The 25,103-nt window shown below is 45.0% G+C and overlaps 1 protein-coding gene across 6 annotated transcripts in view; it reads right to left on the bottom strand.

Annotated features, from left to right (window-relative positions):
- RNF157 (ring finger protein 157) overlaps positions 1-25,103 on the bottom strand; it is a 1,722,220-nt gene that overhangs the window by 197,574 nt on the left and 1,499,543 nt on the right. For 3 of the 6 annotated variants that reach the window (XM_069654704.1, XM_069654700.1, XM_069654701.1), the window contains exon 20: positions 10,531-16,730. The exons of 1 other annotated variant lie outside the window; for it this stretch is intronic. In XM_069654704.1, coding sequence (XP_069510805.1) covers positions 16,600-16,730 — 131 coding nt within the window. In that variant the 3' untranslated portion in view covers positions 10,531-16,599. Of the gene's footprint in view, positions 1-10,530; positions 16,731-25,103 lie in introns of those variants that run through there. 2 more of the 6 variants (XM_069654699.1, XM_069654702.1) reach the window with 2 other exon arrangements.

Below are 25,103 nucleotides of genomic sequence, written 5' to 3'. Positions count from 1 at the left end.
AATACAAAATCAGGAAAATGGAGGTGATCAGAAGCAGGAAGAAGAGACACCGTATGTGTATGTCGTTTCACGCAGAGAAAAGAAAATGAGAGCAAGGGCCCTGAAGAGAAGAGCAAAGAGAAGGGGAGTACTGCAATGGAGTCTTAAAAAAATAAATAAAAAAAAAAAACAAAAATCAACCTTCTCCTAAAATGAAAAATACCTCCTCTAACATTAAAGATATATGTAGCCTATCAGTAGAGGGAGGCCAACTAGACTTCACCCAGTTAAATGAAGAAAGCAAAATAACTTTGGAGGTGAAGGAAATACGGGATAAACAAGATTCTTTCAGGAAGAATGAAATGGACACTACTGTGGGTACCCGATCGGAGAATAACAGTAAGGAATATGGAGAAGCCACGAATACACTATCAGAAGCTATGAATCATAAAGGGAAAATGAGCAAAGCTAATTCCAAAAATAAAGGGTCCAAGGCAAATAAAAAAAATTATAATAAAAAATACAAAAGAAACAGGACGGAAGTAAAGTCAAAATTATTAAGGAGGAAAGGAGCATTCAGCAATTTTTTGGTGTAAAAAAAAAAAAAAAAAAGCAAAAGCCTATAGCAGACAGAGTCCCCGATAAGGTGGAAAAAGCAGAAGTTAAAATACCCAGTAAGGCAGTAGATAGCCAAAAATATCTCATTAGCTCTAAACAGTCTGAGGAGACAAAATCAGCTGGAGAGCATGGTAGTGAGGATACAAATAGTAGTGAGCTGCAAATGACACCTAGTGAAGATATTAAAAAATTGGTACAAGGGGCTCTTATCAAAGTTCTGCAGAACCCCTCTACGTTGGGATGCACTCCTCCATCTGGACCATCGTCATTTGCTCATAAAGGTTTTGAGAGACAACAGCAGAGATTTGTTTCGCAAGGAGTTGTGGAAGAAAATAAAAATCAGGAGGAGCAGGGACACAAGGCCCAAATGAATTAAGCTGATCCTGATACACAAGAGATCGTACAGAAACAAGGGACGGTTCCGATAAACACACAGGAAGGTGGGAGGGACCGGGGAGCGGAATGTAAGGACGGGGGGCCAATAGTAAATAAATCTAGAAATGAGCCTAAGGATTTTGAAGACCGGATTAGGGAGATAGCCGAAATGTGGAACATAAAGCAGGGCCATGAACAAGGCAGGGAGTGCAATTGTGATAAGGAAGGAAAAAGGTACAACGAGAGAGGGAAGAATAGGGAGGGGGAAACTAGTAGAAACTCAAGGATAGAGGAGCAAGAGCAAACTCTATATAGTGCTTGGCCAGAAGATCAAAGAGAATGGAGAGAGCCGAAATTTGTGGATGACCCTAGTGTCATATTAAATTTCATGCTCACAATAGGAGGTCCCTCCTCATTACACAGAGGACGGAAACTCTGCCTGTTCAACGAGATACCCCGGCTCTCCCTAATTACATGAAGTGGTATTAAGCTCATTCATTACATACACCCTACACGATATGATTGTGTTAGGTTTGTGTTCTACTCAAGAGCCACGTATGAACTGGCACTTACGGAAGGAGTGGCACTTCAACGATTTGGGTACGACATAGTAGACCTCAGTCAGGGCTTGGGGAAAAAACAAGGAAGAGAGATGGGAGGATATCCCAGTGAGACGCAAGGGAGGAAAAATCGAGAAGAAGAAAGAAGCTCGACAGTAGAGACTCATTTAAATGAGATGGCTGAGTTAAGGCGACTTGCACTGACTCTGCAAGAATCAATCTCCAAAATTCAAGGCATGAAAGATTCGACTTAAAGTATGGCAAAACTCAGCTTCCTATCATGGAATTCTAGGGGATCGCGAGCCTTGCTATACTCTTATGATACATGTTTGGTGGTCTCTACCTATTCTGTCCTATGTATACAAGAAAAGTGGGCAGTTACCCCAATAGTATTAGATGGTTTTACTGTATTTCAGGAACTAGCACAGAAAAAGCTGAAGGGGAGACCTTCAGGGGGTCTCTTAATTGCTTTGAAGAACAATATTGACTTTAAAGCCTTAACATTTTTTAATATAAGTAAAGGATGTATAGCCACCCTTGTTAAAATACGTTGCAGGAAGCAACCCATACTCCTCTTAATTTTAAATATGTACTGGCAACCTGAAGGTGATCTAAAGGCATTTATCGATGCCATAGACACTGTAATACAAGAATGTCAGGATACGAATGAGGAATTACACATAATCATGTGTGGGGATTATAATTCTGAAATATGCTTGGACGATGGTAGAAATGATTACACGTCTGGTCGTAAAATTGGTGAAAGAGGTGACTCGCGGAAATGTCAACAGGGGGACACATATGGACCGTCTTCCTGGGAGGTTGGGGCCTGCAAGGAGCAAATGACTTAATGGAAGACTCAATGGACAAGACAACATGGTCTAATGGTATATGGGCATCCACTATAGATTATATCTTTGTTAGTACCAACATTTTTAATTTTGCCCAGGATTTTGCTTTGATTGGTACAAAGGAGAGTGATCATAAAATGTTAATAATGACATTATGGGTAGACACGTATGAGGGGGGTGATAAATACTATAACATAAGAGTGGCAACGAATACCAATTTGAACAGAATATCCTGGCACAAAACGAACATCGAGAAAGTAAATGTATTATTCCAGGCAGATTTTGAAAATAATATGTATGCCCAAAAAAAAAAAAATGTACTGTCACGACTCCTTTGGATATTACATCGAATCCGTAATCAGAGATAAAGCGGGAATCAAATATAAGGCAAAAAGTACGGGAGGGCACAAGCACGCATACTCTGTCGAAATGAGAACACTTAAGCAGGGAAGAAATTGTGAAGTCTCTGGTTTTCGTAGGCATTGTGCAATCCCTCCTACAATGGAGGAAGTCCAGGAACTTCACGAAATAAAAAAAAATGGAAATCGAATTTAAGGTGTATGCGCGCAAAGCTCCTTCAGGGAGATGCAGAGGCTATGCTAAGAGCGTTGTACGATGTAAATACCCGCAGATTCTGGGCACTGGTTAACAATGGAGGGCAAGCTCAAACAAAAGTTCTGACAACTTGTGTTAATGCAGAGAAGTGGGAAGGACACTTTAGTAGCCTGTATCCACCACCAACTGTGGGTTCCGTTAACAGAGACTGAAGATGCCACATGGAATATTCCCTTTTGTGTTAAAGATATTGAATATATTATTGTGAAAAGCTCTCCATCCAGGGCCCCCGGGCCAAACTTGCTCTGCAACAGGGTTATGAAAGAGAAAGCTAATTTATGGGCCAAAATGCTATTTTTCTTTTTTAAAGCCATCATAAAGAAACATCTAATTCCAAAGTGCTGGAGGATGTCTTACGTAGTCCCAATTTACAAGAAAGGGGACAGGGCTTTACCAACAAGCTATAGGCCAATAGCCCTTTTGGATGTTGACTCCAAAATATTTGCAAGCCTAGTTTTAGAGCGTATTCGGAACTGGATGATCTGTGTAATATTCTGTCGCCCTTCCAGTTTGGCTTTAGAAGGAATGTAGGTACTGATGCAGGAGGTCTTTTAATAAATATTATGCAAAGAGCGGCATGGACCCACAGAAATCTCCCCATCTACTTGGCGTCAAATGACTTAACATCTGCTTTCGATTTAGTCGATAGATCAATATTGTGGACAAAATTAACACACCTTGGGATGCCTGATTCTCTATTGTCAATTGTTTACAACATGCACCAGGACTCTAGAATTAAGATCCGACTTAGTATGGAAAGAAATTTGTCCCAAGAAATAAGGGTTAAAAATGGACTTAGGCAGGGCTGCATATATGCTCCAACTTTATTCAATTTATACTTCTCCGATATAGGAGAGAGTTTTAAAAAATTGGTTGTAAATTCACCTAAAGTGGAGGGAACTAAGATCCAGTGGACTGCTTATGCAGATGACTCTCTATGATCACACCCCAATAGGCCTCCAACAACTCTTAACTGCTTTTAAAGAATACATTATCAAAAATGCACTAAAAATTAATTATTCAATAACAACGCTTGTTTGTCAAATAAGAAAAAACAAAAAATGAACACTATTTCTAAATCATGAAAAATTACCGACAAGGAATGTAATAAGATATCTAGGCTACCCAGTTTTTGGAAACAAGAACAAGGCAAACTTTAGGGCTTTATTGGAATCGAAAATCACTCCTATGGTTTCTCAACTACGTAAAGTTGATGGAAAATATGGTCAATTCTCTTTTTTGCCCTGTATTCGCCTGTATAAAAACAGAATAATGCCTCAACTGTGCCATGGATTAGAACTTGCACCGTTATGGTGCCGGATGGAAGTAACTGCATTTGAATCCAATATCGTAAAAACGATGGTACATTGCTTGCCAAAATGCGTGCCTTTGGTAGCATTAAGATATGAGCTTGGCTTGCATTCGATTAGAAGTACCATAGAATGGCGCAGAATGGCCCTATTCAGGAAGCTGTTAATTAGCAAAGATACTACTCTATATGATATAAATGGGCAGAGGCATTAGGAGTGGCGCTCCTACATCAAAGTACCTCAGGGACATGTTGGAAGAAGCAAATGAAATTCTGGACAAACTAAGGATCCATAGAGATACACTTATTACGAACCCAATGAAAATAAAAAAACTCTGGCTTCATTCCGATTGGAATTCAACTGTCCAAGAGGTTAAGATGACTCATTTATATAACCATATGGTCTCGGAATATTAAAAAAATGGGGGAGCTTGCACCATATCTATTAAAATTTCCCGATAAAACCTGGAGACATGAGTATATGAGATTTCGCTTCAATGTGCTAGGTACGGGACAAATAGTAGATATTAGAAGTAGTCAGAGTAAGGGATATTCCTTTTGTAGATTTTGTAAACAAAAGGAAAATCTGGAGACCTTGGAGCATCTACTGACCAGGTGTAACGGACTTAGGAATGGACGTATTAGTCACTTTAGCATGTATGTACCAAATACAGAATGTGTTGATTTAGATCTTTTGTGGCTCGATATGTTACACAGTAAAATAATCAAACTACAGATTGCCGTAGTTAGGTTCTTGAAGACCTATTGTTGTCTTTAAATAAAGGGTAAATTGCCTATTCTACAGGGCAAGCGATCAAGCATTTAGTGCAATTTTTATGAATGGAAAGTATCAGGATATGTTATAAGGGACATTCAGAATTTGGGTAAACAAATTTTATCTTTTTTTCTTTTAACTGTACAGCGTTGTAAAAACTGAATTATAGGTGGGAAATATGAATTTCGTATGGAGGAAAATATGTTATGTAAAACTTGTATTAATTATGCTGTTATGTAAAACCTCTATTAATTATGCTGTTTTTTTAAACCACAAAGAAATCATTTGTAAAAGTTACTATGCAACTATAAACAAATAAAATAAAAAATAAACTCCTTGCTACCAACAATCTACTGTAGAAAAACAAGAGGTGTGCCGGAGGACACCTGTGCTATTTAGTGTACTGGCTGTTTCCATATGTTAAAAACAACCTTCATTTAGTTGTGATGGGTGTGGTCGACTTATTTTGAGTGACCTTGCTGGACCCACTTTTTTCCTGTTAAGGTTGGGGCCATTTCACCTTCAAAACTCCCACTCAGAGTATACATATATAAGCACACAACAATTTGTGTATATATGTAACACAACAGCAATTTCTTGGAGCAAACAGCTTGTTTTTGTGCTCATTTCCATACCTACAATGCCTTGCTGATGTAGCTCTGAACTGGAGGTGTACTTCCAGCGTTGGTTACTAGATGGCGTTGTGGAATGTCTGACTTGGCTCAAATGGAATATTACACATACGTATATGCAATATATGTGTGTGCGCGCGCAAGTATTTGGTCGACTAGCTCATAATGTGCTGGCCAAACCTACCACGACTGGATGAAGGTTGTTTGAGTCACTGGATACTATGAGGCCCATGAAGAAAAAGGACTGGACAGTGGGCATGTGGAGATGCATACATCCACCCTTCTAAATTTGTTGAATGACTATACTTTCAAAAAGTGATCTGGTCCGCTAATGTAATAGATATTTTAGTGTTTACAAATAAGGATGGCACATAAGTATACCTTACTTTAACTGAATAGCTGGCGGATATTCCAGAGTGTGGACAGAATGTAAAGTAGAGCACAACTCAGATCCGTTTGGACATCTATGATCAAAATAATGCAGGCTACAAGGGAGAGAGCCCAGTGGGATGTAGTGAATCAGTAGGGAGATTTCCGAGCTGGGGTTGCATGATCCATTTGCTAATGCCCAGCACTATGGATATGTGTCACGGGATGACCCTATATAATTGCATCCCCCTGGGGTGCCAGGAACGGATTGAGCTTTCAACACAGAGTTGAGGACAAACCTGGTTCTCAATAATAAAATGGAAATAACATACAAGGAAATTCAAAGACAAAACATTTTTCTGTAACCAGGTTTATTCAAATTGACGCCCATGCAATAATAAACCAGTCTGAAAATAAATAGTGTTCCTGGGGGTGCCGTTCAGGCCCACTGAAGGAGGTGTACTCTGCATATCTACATAAATACAAGTCTATAAATAAGATATATAAATTCCAATGACTGCTCCCCCAAACAGTATTGGAAGCCTCCCACACGGCAGGTCTAGTTTAGAGGTTGGACGGGGTGAGAATCTTACAGCATTGTAAGATATTGACCAGGTGCAGGCGTAAAGGTAACTACAGTGGATAGCTGGGGTTACTTCAACATGCTGGCCACTTTCCTCATCACCCATATTTCAATTACAATGATTACTGTTCTGGGGAGTACAAACTTTGATTATAAAAGCATCCAAATAGATCATATGCAACCATCTACCTACTCCTATCACGCGATACCACTCCAAAATCCAGGCAGAAGCAGAGTATTCACATTTACAATAGGAAATTGATGCGCATTGGTTCCAATAAGTTGAAGCCAAGGCTAAACGTAAGATTTAAGAATTGCCCTACATCTAGCTACCAATGAAATGTTTGGGTTGTCATTGCTCTTCAATCCTGATTTGCAGCTTGGATCGCACATGGCTGAAATTCAATTACTTATCAGTAGACGTTTGCATCTGTAGTAATATACGAAAACATGTTCTAAAAATGCTTTCTGCAAAAACATCTTCTGAAAAAAAAAAAACTAAAGCTGGCAGGGTTTAAATGTTTAAGAGCATAAAACATTAAATCTGGCGTAAGGAGGCTGTTGGGTGGGAGAGGAAATCTAAGCCTTTGAGGGACAATGGAGGCAGACTGGTGGGACAAAAAAGGTTTTGCTGGGGGCTTGCAGAGGCTGAAGCATAGCGCTCTCAACCTCGTATATTTAGCTGTCTGCGCACGTGAGAGCTCTGTCTTGAGTTGATAAAGCTATGTATACAATAGCGCTGCCTTACAAGAAAGAATATTCTGGCACTAAAAGCGTGCTTCTCAGCTAATTTGCATACCCACTGTGCATTGCTTGGTGGCTCTGAACTGGAGGTGAACGTTCAGGGATGGCTAGTGCTGTGGCATTTGTGGCTTGGCTGAAATGGCCTAACGTATATTCCTAAGAGCACTCGATGGATTAAGTCAAAAAGGGATCTTGAGAAGGCATAATTTGGATTTTAACACAGAAGTGTATTCAAAAGATCGTGTCACAGTCATTCCGACGATGAAATGCCTTGGTAGGGCCTGCATGGGACTTTGTGATAGAGAGTGTAACTATCCCCTCGCTGAACTCTCCAACCTGAAATTATGATTTAATGTACCCCTGGACAGAAGCCTCACTACAGACCGCACACTTGGAAACCTGATGTCAGGGAGCCCATGGTAAGGACGTGATATTGCTTCATTTATTTTTCACCTGAATATGTTGTTTAATTGGAACAGAATGTGTTTGGATCATTTTAGGGATTTCAGGGAAAGTTTTGATTATTGTATTTTTTCAGGGAAAGGCAGGGTCATTGTATGGATATCTAAGAGATTTGTAATCAATTAGAGAGGCTCGGCAGACGAGAAGACTGCTCCTAGTTCAGGGAGAATTCTGCTTTCATCAGCAATGCTCCGTTTGCCTAACGTTCAGATCGCATTTTCCCTGAATCTGGTATGGAGTTGTAGAGACAGATTGAAACAAAACTAGTATATCTTCATAATCCTGTCTAAAACGAGGGCTGGGCTTGCAAGGACTAGGTCCAAGTACGGCAGTTGTGCATTGGTGCACAAAGGCTATAGATTTGGTGACAGCCCAGGCAGGATGAACCAATCCATTCCTCAGTGGTTCATGCCAGAGCTCACCAGGCTCAAGCTCAAGCCTCAAAGCTACTTTTCTTGTCAGATGGCACTTTCAGTGCCATGGAATTCCAAATAAACGGCTCCCGAAGTTTCTTATGAAATCTCCAGCTTGTGAAAGATTAGAAACAACAATAATTCCCTTTGAAGGCAGTTGGGACCGGGTCAAAGATGTGGCTGTGGTACTTAAGGGTTTAGACGATTAACTGATATTATTGGACGGGCAGTGGCACATAGAGATTTGCTTCGGGATCAATCACCCCATAATTGCTGGAATGCAAAGCGAGTGCCACAGAGGCCTGTGGGTATGTGGAAGACGACTCTGCCACCTGATGGGGCATCACATGCAAGCCCACACAGCAGGTCTCCCAATGCAGCATTAAACAAGGGGCAGAAATTCACAGTGTGTGGCGATGGAAGACTGCATTCCCCCCATGGGGACAGTGCTAATCAGCCGTCCTACTCCTACATCCCATCCCCTTTCCTCCATACTTAACGGGCATCCCTCGCTATGGACGGGAACAGAACCTTATTCTCCCCATAAAAAAGCATCTTCACTTCAAATTTAAGGGTGTATGGAGGCGTGACGACAGGAGCATGCTCAACACCCTGCAGCGCCCCATCCCAGTCCACTTTTCCATGGTGATGGGAGCAGATCTATCCTCACGGCGCTTGTGGTTGAGGCCTTCCTCTTAACTCCACGTGTCTTCACTTCCCTGTTTATTTTATTTTTATATCATTGTCACCGGCCTCCGGTGACTTGCCTTCCCTGGTGCATGCGACCGCAGGATTAACTAGGTGCCCATCGTGCCACAGGACTTTCCCAGTGCCGGATGCACACATGCAGTGTCTCGAGTGTCTTGGTTTAGATCATCCCTGGGACAGATGTTCAGCGTGTGAACCTCTTACGCCGCGGTCAATGATGCATTGGCTTGCAAGGTGGAGAGAACTGTTTAAGAGATCTCCACCAGAGCAGTTAAAGGACTTTATGAAGCAACGGATGTAGTCGCTTAAGGTAAGTAGTGTATTTACTAAGGCACCCCCTCACAGGGACTCCTTTCCGGGGTCCTCTAATGGGAGGGATCATTAAGATTCTACTACCAGGTTGAGTCCCGAGACTCACACATCTACCGGCCCATGGGCCGAGGGGTCTCAGAATCCTACTGGGTTCTTGGCAGAGGGGCCGAAAGGTCCTAGTATAGGGGATTCACCAAGGAGCACTGCTCCGTTACCGGGCCTAGGCCTGAGGGGGTGCCTTTATACACAAGCACCGCCAGGCTTTCGCCCTAGGCAATCAGGCTACCAGGGTTACTTCTGAGGTGCTGACGAGGACCGAGCAATCGCTCGAGGGTGCCTGCAGGCCTTCTCATTCACGCTGGGCACCAAACACGGTTTCCCACACATTTCTGTAGCTATATCCAAAGTGGCATAGTCAGGCGACAAAATGGTGCATGAGGAAACTGGTTCCACTGGTGCAGAAGACTGTTGAGTTTTGGCGCCTAGGTCAGACTTCACCCAGCGGGTGCAATGGTCTCCCATGCAGACTCTTCAAACAATGTGGTGTACGATATACCATCCATGTTGGTTATGTACACGGAAGTAAGCCACACACAGGCCAGACCGGGGCCTAGCCACCTTCACGCCTATGGCGTTAAGACAAGCTGCGCCAGCGCGAGGAGCGCTATTAAAAAAATGAATGTCGGTTACAAGGTCTGAGCAAAAACAAAGAGGTGATGGCTGGAAGGTTTAGAATGAATCTTAACCACTGGGATTGCTCTGAGCAACCCTCCAGACCACCGTTCTTCGCCTGCCAAGCCATTACAGAAGGGGAAAGACCATATGCAAATCAGGCTTGGCCCCACCCCAAAAGAGGCAGTCCAGCCCGAACTGCTAGGTCACATCCCTTCTGCACAAGACCACAAGCATCCCCAAACATGTTTCGCCCTAGTTGGAGCTCATCAGTGAGGAGTAGCTTGGGTCTCTTTGTTTTTGCTTTGTCACCACGAGTGGGACGGGTATCCCCAGACGTGGGTCCCGTACTTGCTGGGCCTAGAGACCCAAGCTATTCCTCACTGATGAGGCCCAAAAAGGCCGAAACATGTTTGGGGATGCTTGTGGTCTTGTGCAGAAGGGATGTGACCTAGCAGTTCGGGTTGGACTGCCCCTTTTGGGGTGGGACCAAGCCTGATTTGCATATGGTCTTTCCCCTTCTGTAATGGCTTAGCAGGCGAAGAATGATGGTCTGGAGGGTGCTCAGAGCAATGCCAGTGGTTAAGATTCATTCTAAAACTTCCAGCCATCACCTCTTTGTTTTTGCTTGGTCACGAGGTCTGTCCAAATGTCGGGTTTGTTGAAAGGTCTCATCAGGGAGGTTCTCCATCAAAGTCTAGCTCACTCTCCTCCGGTGTAGGTGCAGATGCAGATGCAGGCTAACGTTGCTCCGGTTCTGCACAGCGCAGCAGAAGATGTGGCTGGGGCCCAGGTGCACAGCCCCAAAAGGGAGCAGGGACACAGGGTGCACTACCATCTAGAGGCCAAGTCCAAACTGTAGATCCCGTTATGGGGGATAGTGGAGAATGATATTGGCGACAATGAGGATGAACAATCGTTTTCTTCTGCGAAAGCCTTCCATTACAGGGTGGCAGGTTTAGTAGAGTTCCTGGGAATCCCACAGCGGGAGCAGCCAGAAGCTAGAGGTACTTAAGTTGAGCGCAACAAGCAGGATGGTTATTTCCTTGCAAAAGGATGTAGAAGCATTGGTCATAAAGAGCTGGACCAAGCCACATTCATCGCAACCCACCAATAAACAGCTGGATGCCAAGATTAGGCAGGCAGAGGGTGACAGTCTCGCATTCCATCCACAGCCAAATTCCTCTGTCATAGCAGCAGCATCTGCAACCTCGGCTACTACATTCCTGTCCAAGGAGGACAGGGTCCTGGAGGCTTTCGGAAAGAAGGCATACCTCAATTCCGGCCTCCATCCGAGACAGGCCAGTGCTGATGCAATGCTAGCAGCAGCCAACCAAAAAATCTGGAGAGAGATTTCCAATTTCCTTCCAGTACACAGGCAGGCTTTGTTCAAAGCCGGGCTGATAGAGGCCAGAACGGTGGCCCAGGATTTGATGGAGTCATTGGTCGAGCACATCGACACTGCAGGACGGGGCATATTGATAGCCATGGACATGCAACACAATGCATAGATGAAGGCTACCAGGTTCAATGTGGATGGCAAGGATCGGATGTTCCTTTTGAGGGGGTGGACCTATTCCACTCATCCACTGATGACTAGCTCAACAAGAATAAAACAAGCTCGCAGACGGCCAACTCCCTGGCAATTCTGGGCGCAACAAGTCAGCAAGAGCTTTCAGTAGCACAGGGAATGACAACCTGGTAAGTCGCCCAGCCTGCATAGGTACCAGCAGTTGCGGTTAGCTCCACAGGGGTCTTCCTGTCGCCGGATCACACCCCAACCTCAGGTACCAAAAAGCTATGAGGTTTCCACAGGTCCGACAGTTCTCCAGTGGGGGACAGGCTTGTGTCCCACAGTCCGTATTGGCGTTTCACTTTTCAACCAGTGGATTCTTTCAGTAGTATACACAGGCTTCCGTCTTCCTGTTATCCCTGCTCCTCCTTCAGATTGGGACATCAGCCCTTCTAGTAGAGGTTGCTTCTCTGGTGAGCAGCCTAGCAGTGCAGGAGGTTCCTCACTCTCAGAGGCTCCAATATTTCATTCAAGGATCTTTGCCATTGAAAAAAATAACCAGGCTGGCCTGCGGGTGGTGCTCGATCTTTCTTACCCCTTCAAAAATTAAAGATGGTGACGCCATCATTGATAGCGGAGGTACTATGACGGGGAGATAGGATGTGCTCCCTGGAACTCAAGGAAGCTTACCTACACGTCCCAATTTGGCAACCTCACAGGCAATTCCTCATATTTACAGTACTAGGAGGGTATCCCTACAAAATATCCCCCGCAAAAAATATTGCAATACATATGGCCGTTTGTCTCGCCATAGGTGATATTTTTTGGGGGCGGGGGGTAATTTGTGGGAGCAGGGGTTGCGGGGGTGTCCCCTGCACATTTTAAAATAATGCAGGGGTTGCAGCGGTGTCCCGCGCAGGGTCCATGGGTCAATATCATCGGAAAAATATGGCGATATTTTTGTATCGCAATATTTCTGCAGGGATATGAACACATGGAACCAATAGGAGTACACTTCCAATACAGGGTGCTGCTGTTCAAGTTGACCTTGGCTCCCAGAGTGTTTACTAGGCCAATGAATGCAGTGGCATCAGTCCTACGGACACAGGGACACCACGTTTATCTGTACCTGGACGACTGGTTAGTCACATCCATGTCTCCAGGGGTGGCCCGAGAGACAGCGGGGTGTCTCAGAGATCTTGAACGAGCTGGGGTTTTCCATTAACCAGCGCAAGTCTCAGCTCACTCCCTTCCAGTCGCTAGTCTTTTTGGGATTTGTTTGACACCGCACAGCAAACTATTTTCTCTACTCTGGAGAGGGTCACATCCATGAAGGCGGCGGTGGCTCATTTTCTCAGCAGGATGGTGATGATAGCTTGGTGGTTCAAGCACCTGTTGGGGATTATGGCAGCGTGTATCCTGGCGGTTCCATTTGCCAGGTTGCAGATGAGGAAGATTCAGCTCCGTTTGGCCAATCCCAATTCCGCAAGAGCCAATACCAGACCATCTCTTATGGAGAGAGGAGGCCAACCTTTTGATCGGAAGTGCTCTTGCTCAGCCCAGACTATCAATAACAATCACCATGAACTCATCTTTAGAGAGATGAGGTGACACCCTCAAAAATTATTTGGTCCATGGGATTTGGTCCCCCAGGGACAAGGAGTTACACATAAATGTGTTGGAGCTCACAGCGATTCAGTTGGCTCTGAGGGTTGTTCTGCCGCAAATCAGGTACAGAACCGTCCTCACCAGAACAGACGGTTCAGCTATGTATTAAGTCAACAAGCAAGGGAGGCAAAAACTCCTCTATGCAGATTAGCGGTCCAGATATGGGACTGGGCCATTCTGCACATTGTTTACCTTCTGGCCATTCACCTCCCAGGCAACGGCAATGTGGAGGCAGACAGGCTCAGCCGGTTAGGAGGGGACAACTATGAGTGGGAACGGAGTCCCTAGATTCTCAACCTTATATTCGAGGAGTGGGGCCATCCAACGGTGGACCTTTTTTGCCACGGAGCACAACAGGACATGCCAGCACTTTGCTTCATGGACGGGAAGGGGGACGTTCTACCTCAGATCTGCCTTAAACCTGCCCATGGACAACCTATAGGAACCCCCCCCCCCCCCAACCTCCAACTCTTCTGCTTCTTTACAGGGTTGTAAATAAGGTCAGGGAGTCTCGAGGGTTGTGCCTCATCCTGGTGGCCCTGCAGTGACCAGCCAGAATATGGTACTCCGATCTAGTGTGGCTGGCATCTCAGGGGTCAATTCATTTGCCCTGGAAGAACAAGGTATTTCTATCAGAGCAAGGATGGGCTGGTGCTAGTCCCAGCCAGGGAAAGACTAGTCCTAGAGGCCTGGTGCCTGAACACGTGATGTTGCAGCATTTGCAGCTGTCTGAAGAAAATGTACAAGTTATTCAGAAGGCCAGAAAGGACTCCACTCAGTAAATACATAGGTAAGTGGACATGGTTCTGCTTCTGGGCAGAAGAGAAGGGCATTAATCCAAAGCCATGCTCCTTAGACCATGACCTCTCGTTCACAACCCACTTTGCTAAGTCGGGGGTGCAGGTGGACACATGCTGCACTTATCCTGCAGCCATAGGGGCCTACAAAAACTCAGATGCAGTCTTTTTCCACTTCAAATCCAGTAGTGCAAATGCATCCTACTGGGCTGGCGAGGATGTTTCCGCCGGTTCGGCTGCCTAACCCAGTATGGTATCTCAATGTCGTCCTAACGGCATTGCCACATAAACAATTCGAGCCTATGGCCACCACAGCAATAAAGACAGTGTTGCTAATGGGTCTCACATCAGCACGAAGGATATGTGAGATGCAGGTCCTGGTGGCTTCAGAACCTTCCACCACCTTTCATCGGGACAAAGTTGTATTGCAGACTCATCCAAGGTTTGTACCTAGGATTGTGTAAAATGTTCCCTTAAACTAAGAGGTGGTGCTTCTGGTGTGTTTTCCCAACCCACAGTCCAAAGCCAAAAGGGTGTTACATTTTCTGGATATGCGCAGAACCTTAAAGTTCTATATCGGCAAAAATAAGGAGTTCTGCAAGTCAGATGCACTATTTGTCACGTTTGGAGGAGCTTGCCCTGGCTCCAAGGCTTCTATGGCTAGATGGATGATGGAAGCTATAACAGAGGCTTATAGGGTGCAAAACAAGGATTGCCTGACACTTGTCCATGCACATGCAGTTAGAGCAAAAGCTACAGCCATAGCATTTCAACGGCATGTTCCATGGCGGCTCATCAGCAAAGTGGCTACCTGCGCATCCCCATCTGCTTTTTGCAAGCATTACTGTTTGGACAGCAGTGCCAGGTCTGATGGTGCTTTTTGAGGAATCAGGCCGTGTTGAGGAATCGATCTGCTTAAGGTTTCTATTACTCTCCGCTCTATGGGCATAATATCAGTTGTAATCGCCCATGCAGTATGGAAGAAAGGGGACAGGACCCAGGAGTAATTAAAAGTTATTCATCGTAATGACCAACGTACTTCTAGTCCATAGTCCCCTTTCCTCGATGTAACCCTCCTTTCTCCCCCTTTTAATATATCCCTTAGTCAGGCTTTAATGTCTGGTTAATGCGTCAAAGTGGACCGAGGTGGGGAGCTGAAGGGCAGGGGTGGCGGAGCGCATGCTCCTGTGGCCACGCCTCTATGAACCCTTAAATTTAAAAGGGATAGTGCTTTTTTCATGAGGTGAAAATGTTTAGTTACCGTCCCTAGTGAAGGATGCCCATGCATTATAGAGGAAAGGGGAGTATGGTCTAGGAGTACGTTAGTCACTATGGTTAATTTCCATGATATACACTGGCTGCAGGACTCTGAAGGCATGTATAGTGCAAAGGGTTCCAGGTACCCAAACACAGACAATTGCTGGCTATCAAATCTACACAGTAATAGGAAATCCCCATAGTGAGTCAAGCCCCTCTGGCTCTACCCATTTAGACCAAGCTTACTAAGATCCTGCAGAAACGCGTATTGCTTGGCTGACTTGCCTGAAGAAGACTCCTGATCAGAAGAGAACAAATTTGACTTGGCAGATGTAACATTGTTTGCTCTTTTCCCCTATAAAACCCATCAAAGAACTTTACATGGAGAGCACAGAGACACCCGTGTGAGCTTGCATAGCTGATGTCAGAGGTAAGATTGATGGAAGAGGAGCACTGGCCCTATACTTCACTTACAGAACATACAGGGGCTCCCTGCATACCCATGAAGGTTCGGAATCTTTCCTACCATCTGTAAATGTTAGCCCCCTTTGGGTTCAGGAGTATTACCAGTACCCACTGGATTATAGTGATCACGCTAGGTGAGCTCTGGACGGTTTCCTAGGACATTTCGTCCTATGGAGGGTTCCTAAAAGAATGGTCTTTCTAGTAGACACTAGAGGTAGAACATGACAGTGTCCAGTGTAGTGGAGAAGGCAGGTTAGTGCCGTACTATTCTGTGGGGAGATGTCTTTCTACTGCTAAACCACACTGAAGTCAGCTGGCAGCTCAGTGGCTATTAAGATGTACATGGGAAAACCAACATATACTGGCAAATTATACACAAGGAACTATGGGGCATTCAGCATCAGTAAGTTACATCTTCATAGAGTAATTTGTGCAGGAGCCATACTGTGTAAATGAAAGTAGAGCAGGACTTTGCAACGACTGAGGGGTAATATGCAGTGGCTCGAAATATAGCTGCCATTATTGCAAAGGGGTTGTTCACAGGTTACCGTGAGGCAGAGAGTGGTCCACAGCCCACTAAAAGCGGCAATCAAATGTTACTTGTTACTACACCCCAAAAGCAAAGTTCTGAAGCCAGCCGCAAATATAGTGTCTGCTTTCAATGGCCATGTAACAGTATGGTCCAGTACTCCGATGCATGACCCGCAGTCTGAGAGGCTCATATTATGGAATGAAAGGAAGGGAAGCAGGTGCTGTATCTCAATGATGCAACAGTGTGTGGTGCCTTTAGGCATGGGTGTGCACCCTTATCACAGGAAAGGGCCGAATGGAGGAGCCCAAATGAGCACAGTGTTCGAGGCTGAAGAAGGGCCATCAGGTTAGGAAGACCACCTGTGGCTGATGCGTGGGGTGCATGGGGTCTTTAAACATCAAGGGGCTCCAGCATGCAAGCAGATTCCTCGTCCTTGAGGGCAATGCAGGCCATGGACAGGCTGAAATGTAGCTGGGCATTCGTCAGGCAGCTGTCAACATTGTCATCCATGGTCTGGATCCCTGTAGGAGACAAAAAGCATGTTCCTATTAATGCTGCACGTGCCACTCATGTATGCATGCAGTTCTCAGAAGCATTCATATCCCAAGACTGACCATGCAGGAAGTCAATAGCACTGGTACTCTGTACACATGGATCTCTCTGCTTCCAACACCTCTCCTGCCCCCGCATACAGATGCACTATACACCAAGCTGTGTTTTCATGCAAAATCATTTGCCAGCGGTGCATGCATGATTCACAATTAATGAAATGACAATCGAAACAGCAAAGTCAAACCCTACCCACCCACAGCTGTGCAGCGAGTCCATCCCTCACACCACCCCATCCACAGCCATTTGTTACTTTTTTTTTACCCAAATCCCCATGAACAATATCTGATCTGCAAGAATATCAAACTGCATTCATAAATGTACTTTCTGCTCATGCTTCCTGGCACTACATTCTTTCTTACTGCCAGTTTTTTTTAATCCCCCACAATTTCCTACATTTTTCATTTTCAGAGGCCTTGTTAAATCCCTCGGTCCTAAGTCTTTACAAGTTGGGGAGGAGGAGACACAGGGAGACTCATTTTTAAGTTGCTGTGTTATCAAAAGTAGATAACTTGCTTTGCCCAACACATGAGTACTAGGTTAAATCCGCTACTGAGCCGCCCACACATGAAATTTGAAGACCCCTCCCAACAGACAACAAACAGAACAACACACCTCGACAACCAACTTACACACCACAGCCTGGGCCAATGTATCCTGACACCATGGACACACAAGCCTCCTCTTCGGTTACAAAATCCTCCATGCTCTTGGCACAGAACACCTAAATAATCACCCACACAAAATACTCAGGCACTTCCCAACCACATCAACACCCCTCCAAAGTTAATTTGCATTTGCCCTCTCTCCTCGCTAACCGTACTGTTCCGCCCACTTCAGACATTTCAGATCCACCAGAGTGCCTGGAGACCTTGTTAATGGCGATAGAGAAGGTATAAAAACCATTAACATGCGAAAAGATGAAGCGGCAATGGTGACTTAAAAAAAGGTTTTACAATGAGTTTTCATTTGTCCTGGATATGCATTTGAAAACAAATGCCAGTTTGTGGCAGGTTTGTGCATTGTGGACAAGTTTTGCCTAACCTTCTTGGCATACATGTAGTACGGCTTTATGGATAGGTGGTAAAAGTGGGTACAAGGTATTGTAGGGCCCATGTTGATCAACTGTTTTATCTACAGCAGAGAGGTTTACTGCACTATCTGGTTAGCAACACCCAATCATGTCACCACCACTGGTATTACTGGATTACAATGGTTTGCCAGCATAAATTAAAATGTACTCAAACTTTTTTATTTTTTATTTTTATTTCTTTTAACCATCTCCGCTTCATTTACTACTAGTAGCCAGATGCCCCACGACTGACTTAACCTGTTACTCGTCCTGAATTTTTCTATGAGTTTGACAGGGAAGCCATTAAGTCAGTGGGCTGCTCATTTGCACACCACATCAACAAATAAAACATTGTACCAACCAGCAGCCCGGTAACCAAGCAACCTCTGCTATTTCCTATGCCATCTATTTTCACATGCTATCAAATCCACAGCAGCCTTTTTTCCTTTGCTGTGTTCTTCAACAGGAAATTAGGTTTGTTCATTAGAATCCTTGCATAGGTAGGATAATCATGCTACTCATCTTTCATTAAACTAGTTACCCTTTTACTCCACAAAAAAAGTATTACATATTGGGCATTTTGCCATCATAATGGAAATTCATGCAAGGGGTAAGTGTAAGTGAATTAAGGGGTGAATTGGATCAGTGGGAACGACAGGTTGAGCAGCTTGAAGCCACCCCGGTGAATACTCACCAAAGGGAAGACAACCTTAAAGAACTCAGAGCTAAATGTGCCCTGGCATGGGAAAGACTAGCTAAATTTGATTACACCATCAAAGCAAACAGAATGCACAGAGAAGCTGATAGACCTAACAGAATGCTAGCCTGGTTATGTAGGAAAGAGCACCCTAAACACACCATTACCAAGTTACAGACTGAAGAAGGTAAGGTAGTACAGACACAGCAAGATATAAACAACACTTTTAAGGGCTTTTACAAACTCCTCTACTCTCATAGTGACCAGGTTCCCCGAGAACAAATCAGACACCCTGGATGAAATAGGGCTCCCCAAAATGTCCCCTGAACAGGCTGAAGCTCTTGACGCAGATATCACAGCAGAGGATATAACAGAGGCCATCAAGTCTCTGGCCACTGGTAAGACCCCTGGGAGCGACGGACTCTCCACAGAGTTTTACAAGGCATATGAGACCTCCCTAACGCCCTTGCTGATTCCAATTATCAAGCCTAATAAGCCTGCTGACAAATGTGACTCCTAGCCCGATAGCCATTCTTAATTACGATGTGAAGATCTTGACCACGGTATTAGCAAATAGACTGGCCAAAATCATAGGGGAGGTAGTGCATGAGGATCAATGTGGCTTCATACAGGGCCGGAACACGACCATGAACCTACGTAGAGTACAACAGATTATTGCTCAGACAGAGGCTAACACAGAGACATATATGCACTGCTATCCCTTGATGCCATTAAGGCGTCGATTCAATATTTTGGGAATGGCTAGTGGCGGTTCTTGGTGGCTTTGGCTTCGGCCCGGGGTTCATTAGATGGATCAAGATACTTTATACCAAACCTCAAGCCAGAGTAAAAACAGGAAAATACATATCGGAGGCCTGGGATATATGTAGGGGCACCAGGCAGGGATGCCCGCTCTCCCCCATGCTTTACGTACCAGGGCTGGAACCCATTGCTATTTACTTCCGTAGACAATTTTTTGATGCTGGGATACGGCTGGGGGGAAATCGACCATATTATCTCCCTTTATGCAGACGACGTACTGCTGTACGTCAGGGACCGACTAAACACATGCCCACGATGTTAGACGTCTTAGACAACTTTGCAAAGTTCTCTGGTATACAGTTCAGTAGGGCGAAATCCTGCCTATTCCCTCTAGCGGGCCTCAAGGGGAAAGACATAACAGATCTCCCGATGGTAGGAATACAATGGGAGCTGGCCTCATTTAAGTACTTAGGGATACACATAATGCATACCCCTATTCTAATGCATGAGCACAACACAAAGACTGCGATTCCTGCCCTGAGAAAATCCATGCATTTCTGGGCGAAACTTCCCCTATCCATGATGGGTAAAGCGGCAATAATTAAAATGATTGTCCTTCCCAGATTTTTATATGGGTTTCAGAATATACATGTTTACATCAATGTGCCTTTTTTCCGCCTACTAGAGAGGATAATCCGGGATTTTTTATGGGTGCAAGGAAGACGCAAAATAGCACTCTCCACCCTGATGCTACCATACACCCAAGGGGGAATCCAATTCCCGAACTTCGAAAAGTATTATCTGGCGGCACAGCTTAGTTTCGTCACCAAATGGCTAGCAGATGAAGCCACATCTGAGACTCCCCTGCTATAGACCCTAGTATCCCCGTTACATATGAGAGAACTCATCTGGGCCCCCTCCCACCTAATGCGAAACGCCCCTTTCATGGCCACCCTGGGACAAAAAATTTGGCACAGGACAGAAACCCTTACATGCACCAAGCGCCAGTACTCCCGGGACATACCACTAATCTCGGACCTATGTGGATCCGTCACAGATCTGCGCCACCTCAGACACTGGGAATGAAAGGGGATATACTCATGGGGGGACCTGTTTATGGACGGGGCTTTTAAAGATTTTGAAACACTTCAGGAAGGAGATGGAGTCCACACAGGCCAGTTCCTGTGGTACCAGAAGTTGAGAACCACAGCACGAACCAAGTAGACATCATGGCCGGAGGAACCGGAACCAAACCCCTTAATTACGCTTCTTTATGCTCTGGGAGAAGGATGGAAGCCGGTGTCCCAGATCTACGGCCACCTAAGCGACATCCCCAACCCACAGAGTGCCAATTTGAGAGGTAAATGGGAAGCTGACATAGGCCGGGAAATGTCTGATGAAGAATGGGAGAGGGTCTTGTCATTTCCCAAATCTGTCTCCAGAAACCACCGGTTCAGACAAATGCAACTTAATCTGCTACATCGAACATACTTGATGCCATCCAGGCTGACAAAACTCAGTAATAAGTTGCCCTCCAATTGCACATGGTGTGGACAGAGTAATGTGGACTTGATTCATGTGTTCTGGGGGTGCACTAAGACGCAATCCTTGTGGACCGCCATACAGCAGACAAACAATAATAAGGGGGCGACCGGATACAAATGGACCCCGGAGGAATGCCTATTGGGCACGTATACTAGGCCGGCCAAACTCGAGCATTTCACCAGACTAATGGACATTATGTGCATACTGGCAAAAAGGACTATGGCAATGTCTTGGAGGAAAAAAGCTGGGCCCCAACAGAAAAGCTGGCACTCTGAGCTGAAATGCTGGGTACGAGCAGAAACGACGGCTTGGGAGGACAGTGTAACCAGACCTACAGATGACTCTAGTATGGCCCTGGAGGCCTGGAAGGAACTTACAGACTCCCCGTTATACCCCTCAGATGACAAGCCCCCATGAACTGGTATGAATCCACCGAAAAACAGACCCATGCCCTGAATTCGCAGGTCCTGAGACTACTTCAATGTTGCTTTACTAGGCTCTCGCAGGCATGGCCCCCCCTCCTTTTTTTTCTCTTTTCTCCCCCCCCCCCTCCAATTCACCTGGAACCCCTCCCCCCGGCCCACCGAGCAGCATCAGCTCAACAGGCAAAATCACTAGGAGGAAGTTAATGTTGTATCGTTCATTTGTTACTGTTTTTCTCTGTAATGCTCTTTATCCTTGAATCACGGACATATATGCTGTCCTGCAACTGTGTTAAATAATAAATGCCAATAAACAAATTTGAAAATAAAGGGGTAAGTGTACCACAATCTAAAGAATGGAGGATGATGGCTGTATGTATTAAGAGGAAATGGACTACCAGTACAAGAATCACTATGGTAAAGTTTACTTTCTGGTAACAGCCTATCCCCATTCCTCCAGACTTCTGGGAACATTTCCCAAACACCCAGAAGCCAAATTTGGGAGGATGGCATTGAACTTATCCATTTAGCTAATAATATTCTTTAGCAACACCTCGTCAGAAAGAGCACCAAAGCAGGTGTCTAGCGAGTAATGATTATAAAGTTTGCATTGTAGTCTAAGTTAGCACTCTACAAGGGAGCTCCATATGTGTATGAAACATTGGAATGGTTACACAAAATGACTACTACTCTACAGGAGTAGATGGATGAGTAGAGGCTAAATCGCCTACTCGGTTCCACACTGTGTAAACCAACAGTGGTACCAATCAAAGGTGAAACAGGTACAGTCCGACAGGTATACCTCCTTCAACACTTTTGGTAACGTGAGATGAGGGCAGGCTATACTCTTCAAGAGGGTTGTGAGCTGATAACAGTGGCAATGATCCCGAAACAAAAGAATGTCCAATCAAGGTTCTATACAAAATATAGACTTTTAATCAAGCAATAAAATGCAATCAACTAATTCGAAAAAAGTTGAAAAACCCACTCCTATAAAAGAGAGAGTATGTAGACTTTTGTGAAAGGGCACTTTACATGAGCAGGTGTGTTCAGACAGTAGAGTGGCATCATTGCAATGGTTCAGGAATAAGTCTTTGAAGAAAAAGGTAAAAGCAGGGACGATTCATAGTACCTTTAAGTCCTGTCTTTGGTACTGGACAGCACCGAGCCAGGGTTCAGGGCAACAAACAGAGTCTAGGTTTTTTGCACCGATCAGTGCCAAGTCCGGGAGCGGCAGCTCTGGGTTCAATGATGCAGTGCTATTCAGTAACCGGGATGGCTTGTGATGTTGTGTTAAGCCAATGGATCACTCCGCAGCCTTTTGTGCAGAGAAGCAGAGACTTAGGTGGCAAAGGGGGGAGGAGCGGAAATCCGCTGCCTCAACACGCAGACCATATATTGCGTCAATGGCCAGCAAAACTCGATGATGCAGAGGAGGGCGATCATGGAGGTCGGGGAGGACTCCAGCGGTACCCGTACAACAGCTTGGAAACACGAGGTGATTCCGATTGGTCAATTATAACGCACTTAATACCCAGAGGTTTCTAAGTGCAGACCCGCAGATCGAACCTGTGTTACTCAGCGTCGCCTTGCTTCGAAGGCGAGCGCATTGCCTATGGGCTATCCTCCCGAGTGCGCTGATGCAATACCAAAAGGAAGTACCTTGAACTCAAAATGACGTGTGGCCACTGTGAATCTTAGATATGTTTGATGGCCTTTGAATATTGAAATACTAAAATAGGCATGTTCCACTTCCAATATAGCCATGCGGACTAGATTTTTTAAGAAGGGATTTAACTTATGCAAAGGCTTTTTACAAATTCGTTTGCAGGGTGCAGGTCTTATGCTGGTCTCATGGTTTTGTCTTTATTGGCACTAGGAAATACAGAGAGTAGATAACTGTTTTCCTGTCTTTTGGGAACCGCTTTTATTGCCCTTTTTTGTAGACGGACTAACTGTCTTGTAGACGGCAACAATTTCCTGTTGGCATTCTTCTGTTGTGGAAGGGAGGTTGTGTGGTCTGGCCACAAGCGCTATATAATAACCCTCCTTTACAGTGCACCTACAGATCCATGATCATTTCCACCCATTAATGATGTTAAACATCCTCCTTCTGGAGTAAAATGAGAGGGAATGTGTGTTTGTCACTGCTTTAGGAGGAAGAACCACTTGTGGGTGTACCTCTACTCTGCACTCGTACATCATGCAGTTGTCTTTGTGATTAGGAATATGAGGGTGAGTAACTACTGTGGTAAGTCTGTGATAGGAGAGGACATGTTTTGCAACAAAGTCATTTTATTAAAGGAAAGAATGCCTCATCTGTCCTTCGTTTAAAGACAAATTCCTTATTCTTCAAAGAAAAACAATAGATAGTTGATCGTCAGGATGACTCACAAAAAACACTGTCCGCTATCCAAACCTATTCAATACATATCACAGACCCTATCACTATAACAAAAGGATAACACAAATTAAACCAAGGTAAGACTTACTCCCTTCCCCCCTTTGCTTTGCTGTTGGTGGTGGTGGTTAGTTTTCCGACCTCCACCCAAAAGAGTTCTCAATGTTCTCTCTCTGGCCTTAGGCCTGTTGCCAGTGCTGGAAATGGAAGACATTTATTGGGGGAACCGTCACTTCTTAGGCGAGGCGGTGCCAAAGGGCATGCACCCCGGCCAGGGCAGGTTGTGCAGCAGTATCTCTATATAAAACTCAATCCTGGTGATTTGCATAAAAGCAAAGAGCATTATGGGAACAACATAATGCCCACAATTCTAAATGTTTAACATGTCTTATAGTGATTAAGAAAACTTTTTAAGCAAATGGACTCTTCTGTTTTGATTGGTCACAATACTCACCCTAATAAAGAGATGTCTGTAAAATGCAGGATGTATATACCAGTTTGAACAGCAGCAAAATTGTATGTGAGGCATCAGCAGTTTCTGTGGACAGGCCATGCTCTGAACGCTCGTTGAAGAATGGGTTGTGAAGCAGGAGCAGACGGCTCTACAAGGAGCAAGCCGCTTTCAAAAGACTCGGCCGAGTCTTCTGAGAGCGGTCTGCTTGATGAGGCACAGGATCTGCAAGAGTTTGTCTGGGATCCCCTGGGTCTGGAGCATGGAGCAGGGCTCTGGCATGATATTTGCCGGAGCGCTGCTCTGATTTGTTCCCACCCATTTCCTGCGCTTGCTGTTGCCGTGTTTCAAGTGTCAGTTAGTTGTTCTTGTTTCTTAGAGGTGTGTCTGGGTCTAAAACACAAATGTTCCATTTTGTCCCAGCCAGTCCTCCGGGTTGGGAAGTTCATATAGTTCAAACCCTTGGTTTCCTCCACTGTCTCTGGACATGTACTCGTTGTTGAAGAGAATATGGTCTAGTGCTGTGGGTTTGTCTGTGTTCTCTTGGTTGTAAATATCTCCCACACCCGCTCTGGGTATTTTGCAACTTACCTGTTTGGGCTACCTAGCTCCTCAACCCCTCCTCATTGATCAGTTTTCTCACCTGCACATGGGATTTCTAGTTTTGCAGCTGGCGTGTTCTATGGGGCTTCTCTGCCCAGCTCAGGTTTTCTCACTTCCTGTGGGGCGTCGCTTGTTGCTCAGCCCTGCGTGGGCCATCTGGCCTCCAAGCATTGTTTTCAGGTATGGGTTCTCTCTTGCTGCTCAGCCCAACATGTGCTAGGTGGCTTTTAAGCCTTATTTCGGGTATCAGTTGTCTTACCATGGGGTCTCTTGTTGCTCAGCCTTGAATGGTACCTGCTTTCTGGCAGACAGTGATCGTTGTAGGAGGCAGT

This window comes from Ambystoma mexicanum, chromosome 3q (genome assembly GCF_040938575.1).
Source record: "Ambystoma mexicanum isolate Mex_15411 chromosome 3q, UKY_AmexF1_1, whole genome shotgun sequence".
NCBI lineage: Eukaryota > Metazoa > Chordata > Amphibia > Caudata > Ambystomatidae > Ambystoma > Ambystoma mexicanum.
Note: the sequence above shows the minus strand (reverse complement) of the source record. Positions and strands in the feature narration are given on the sequence as shown.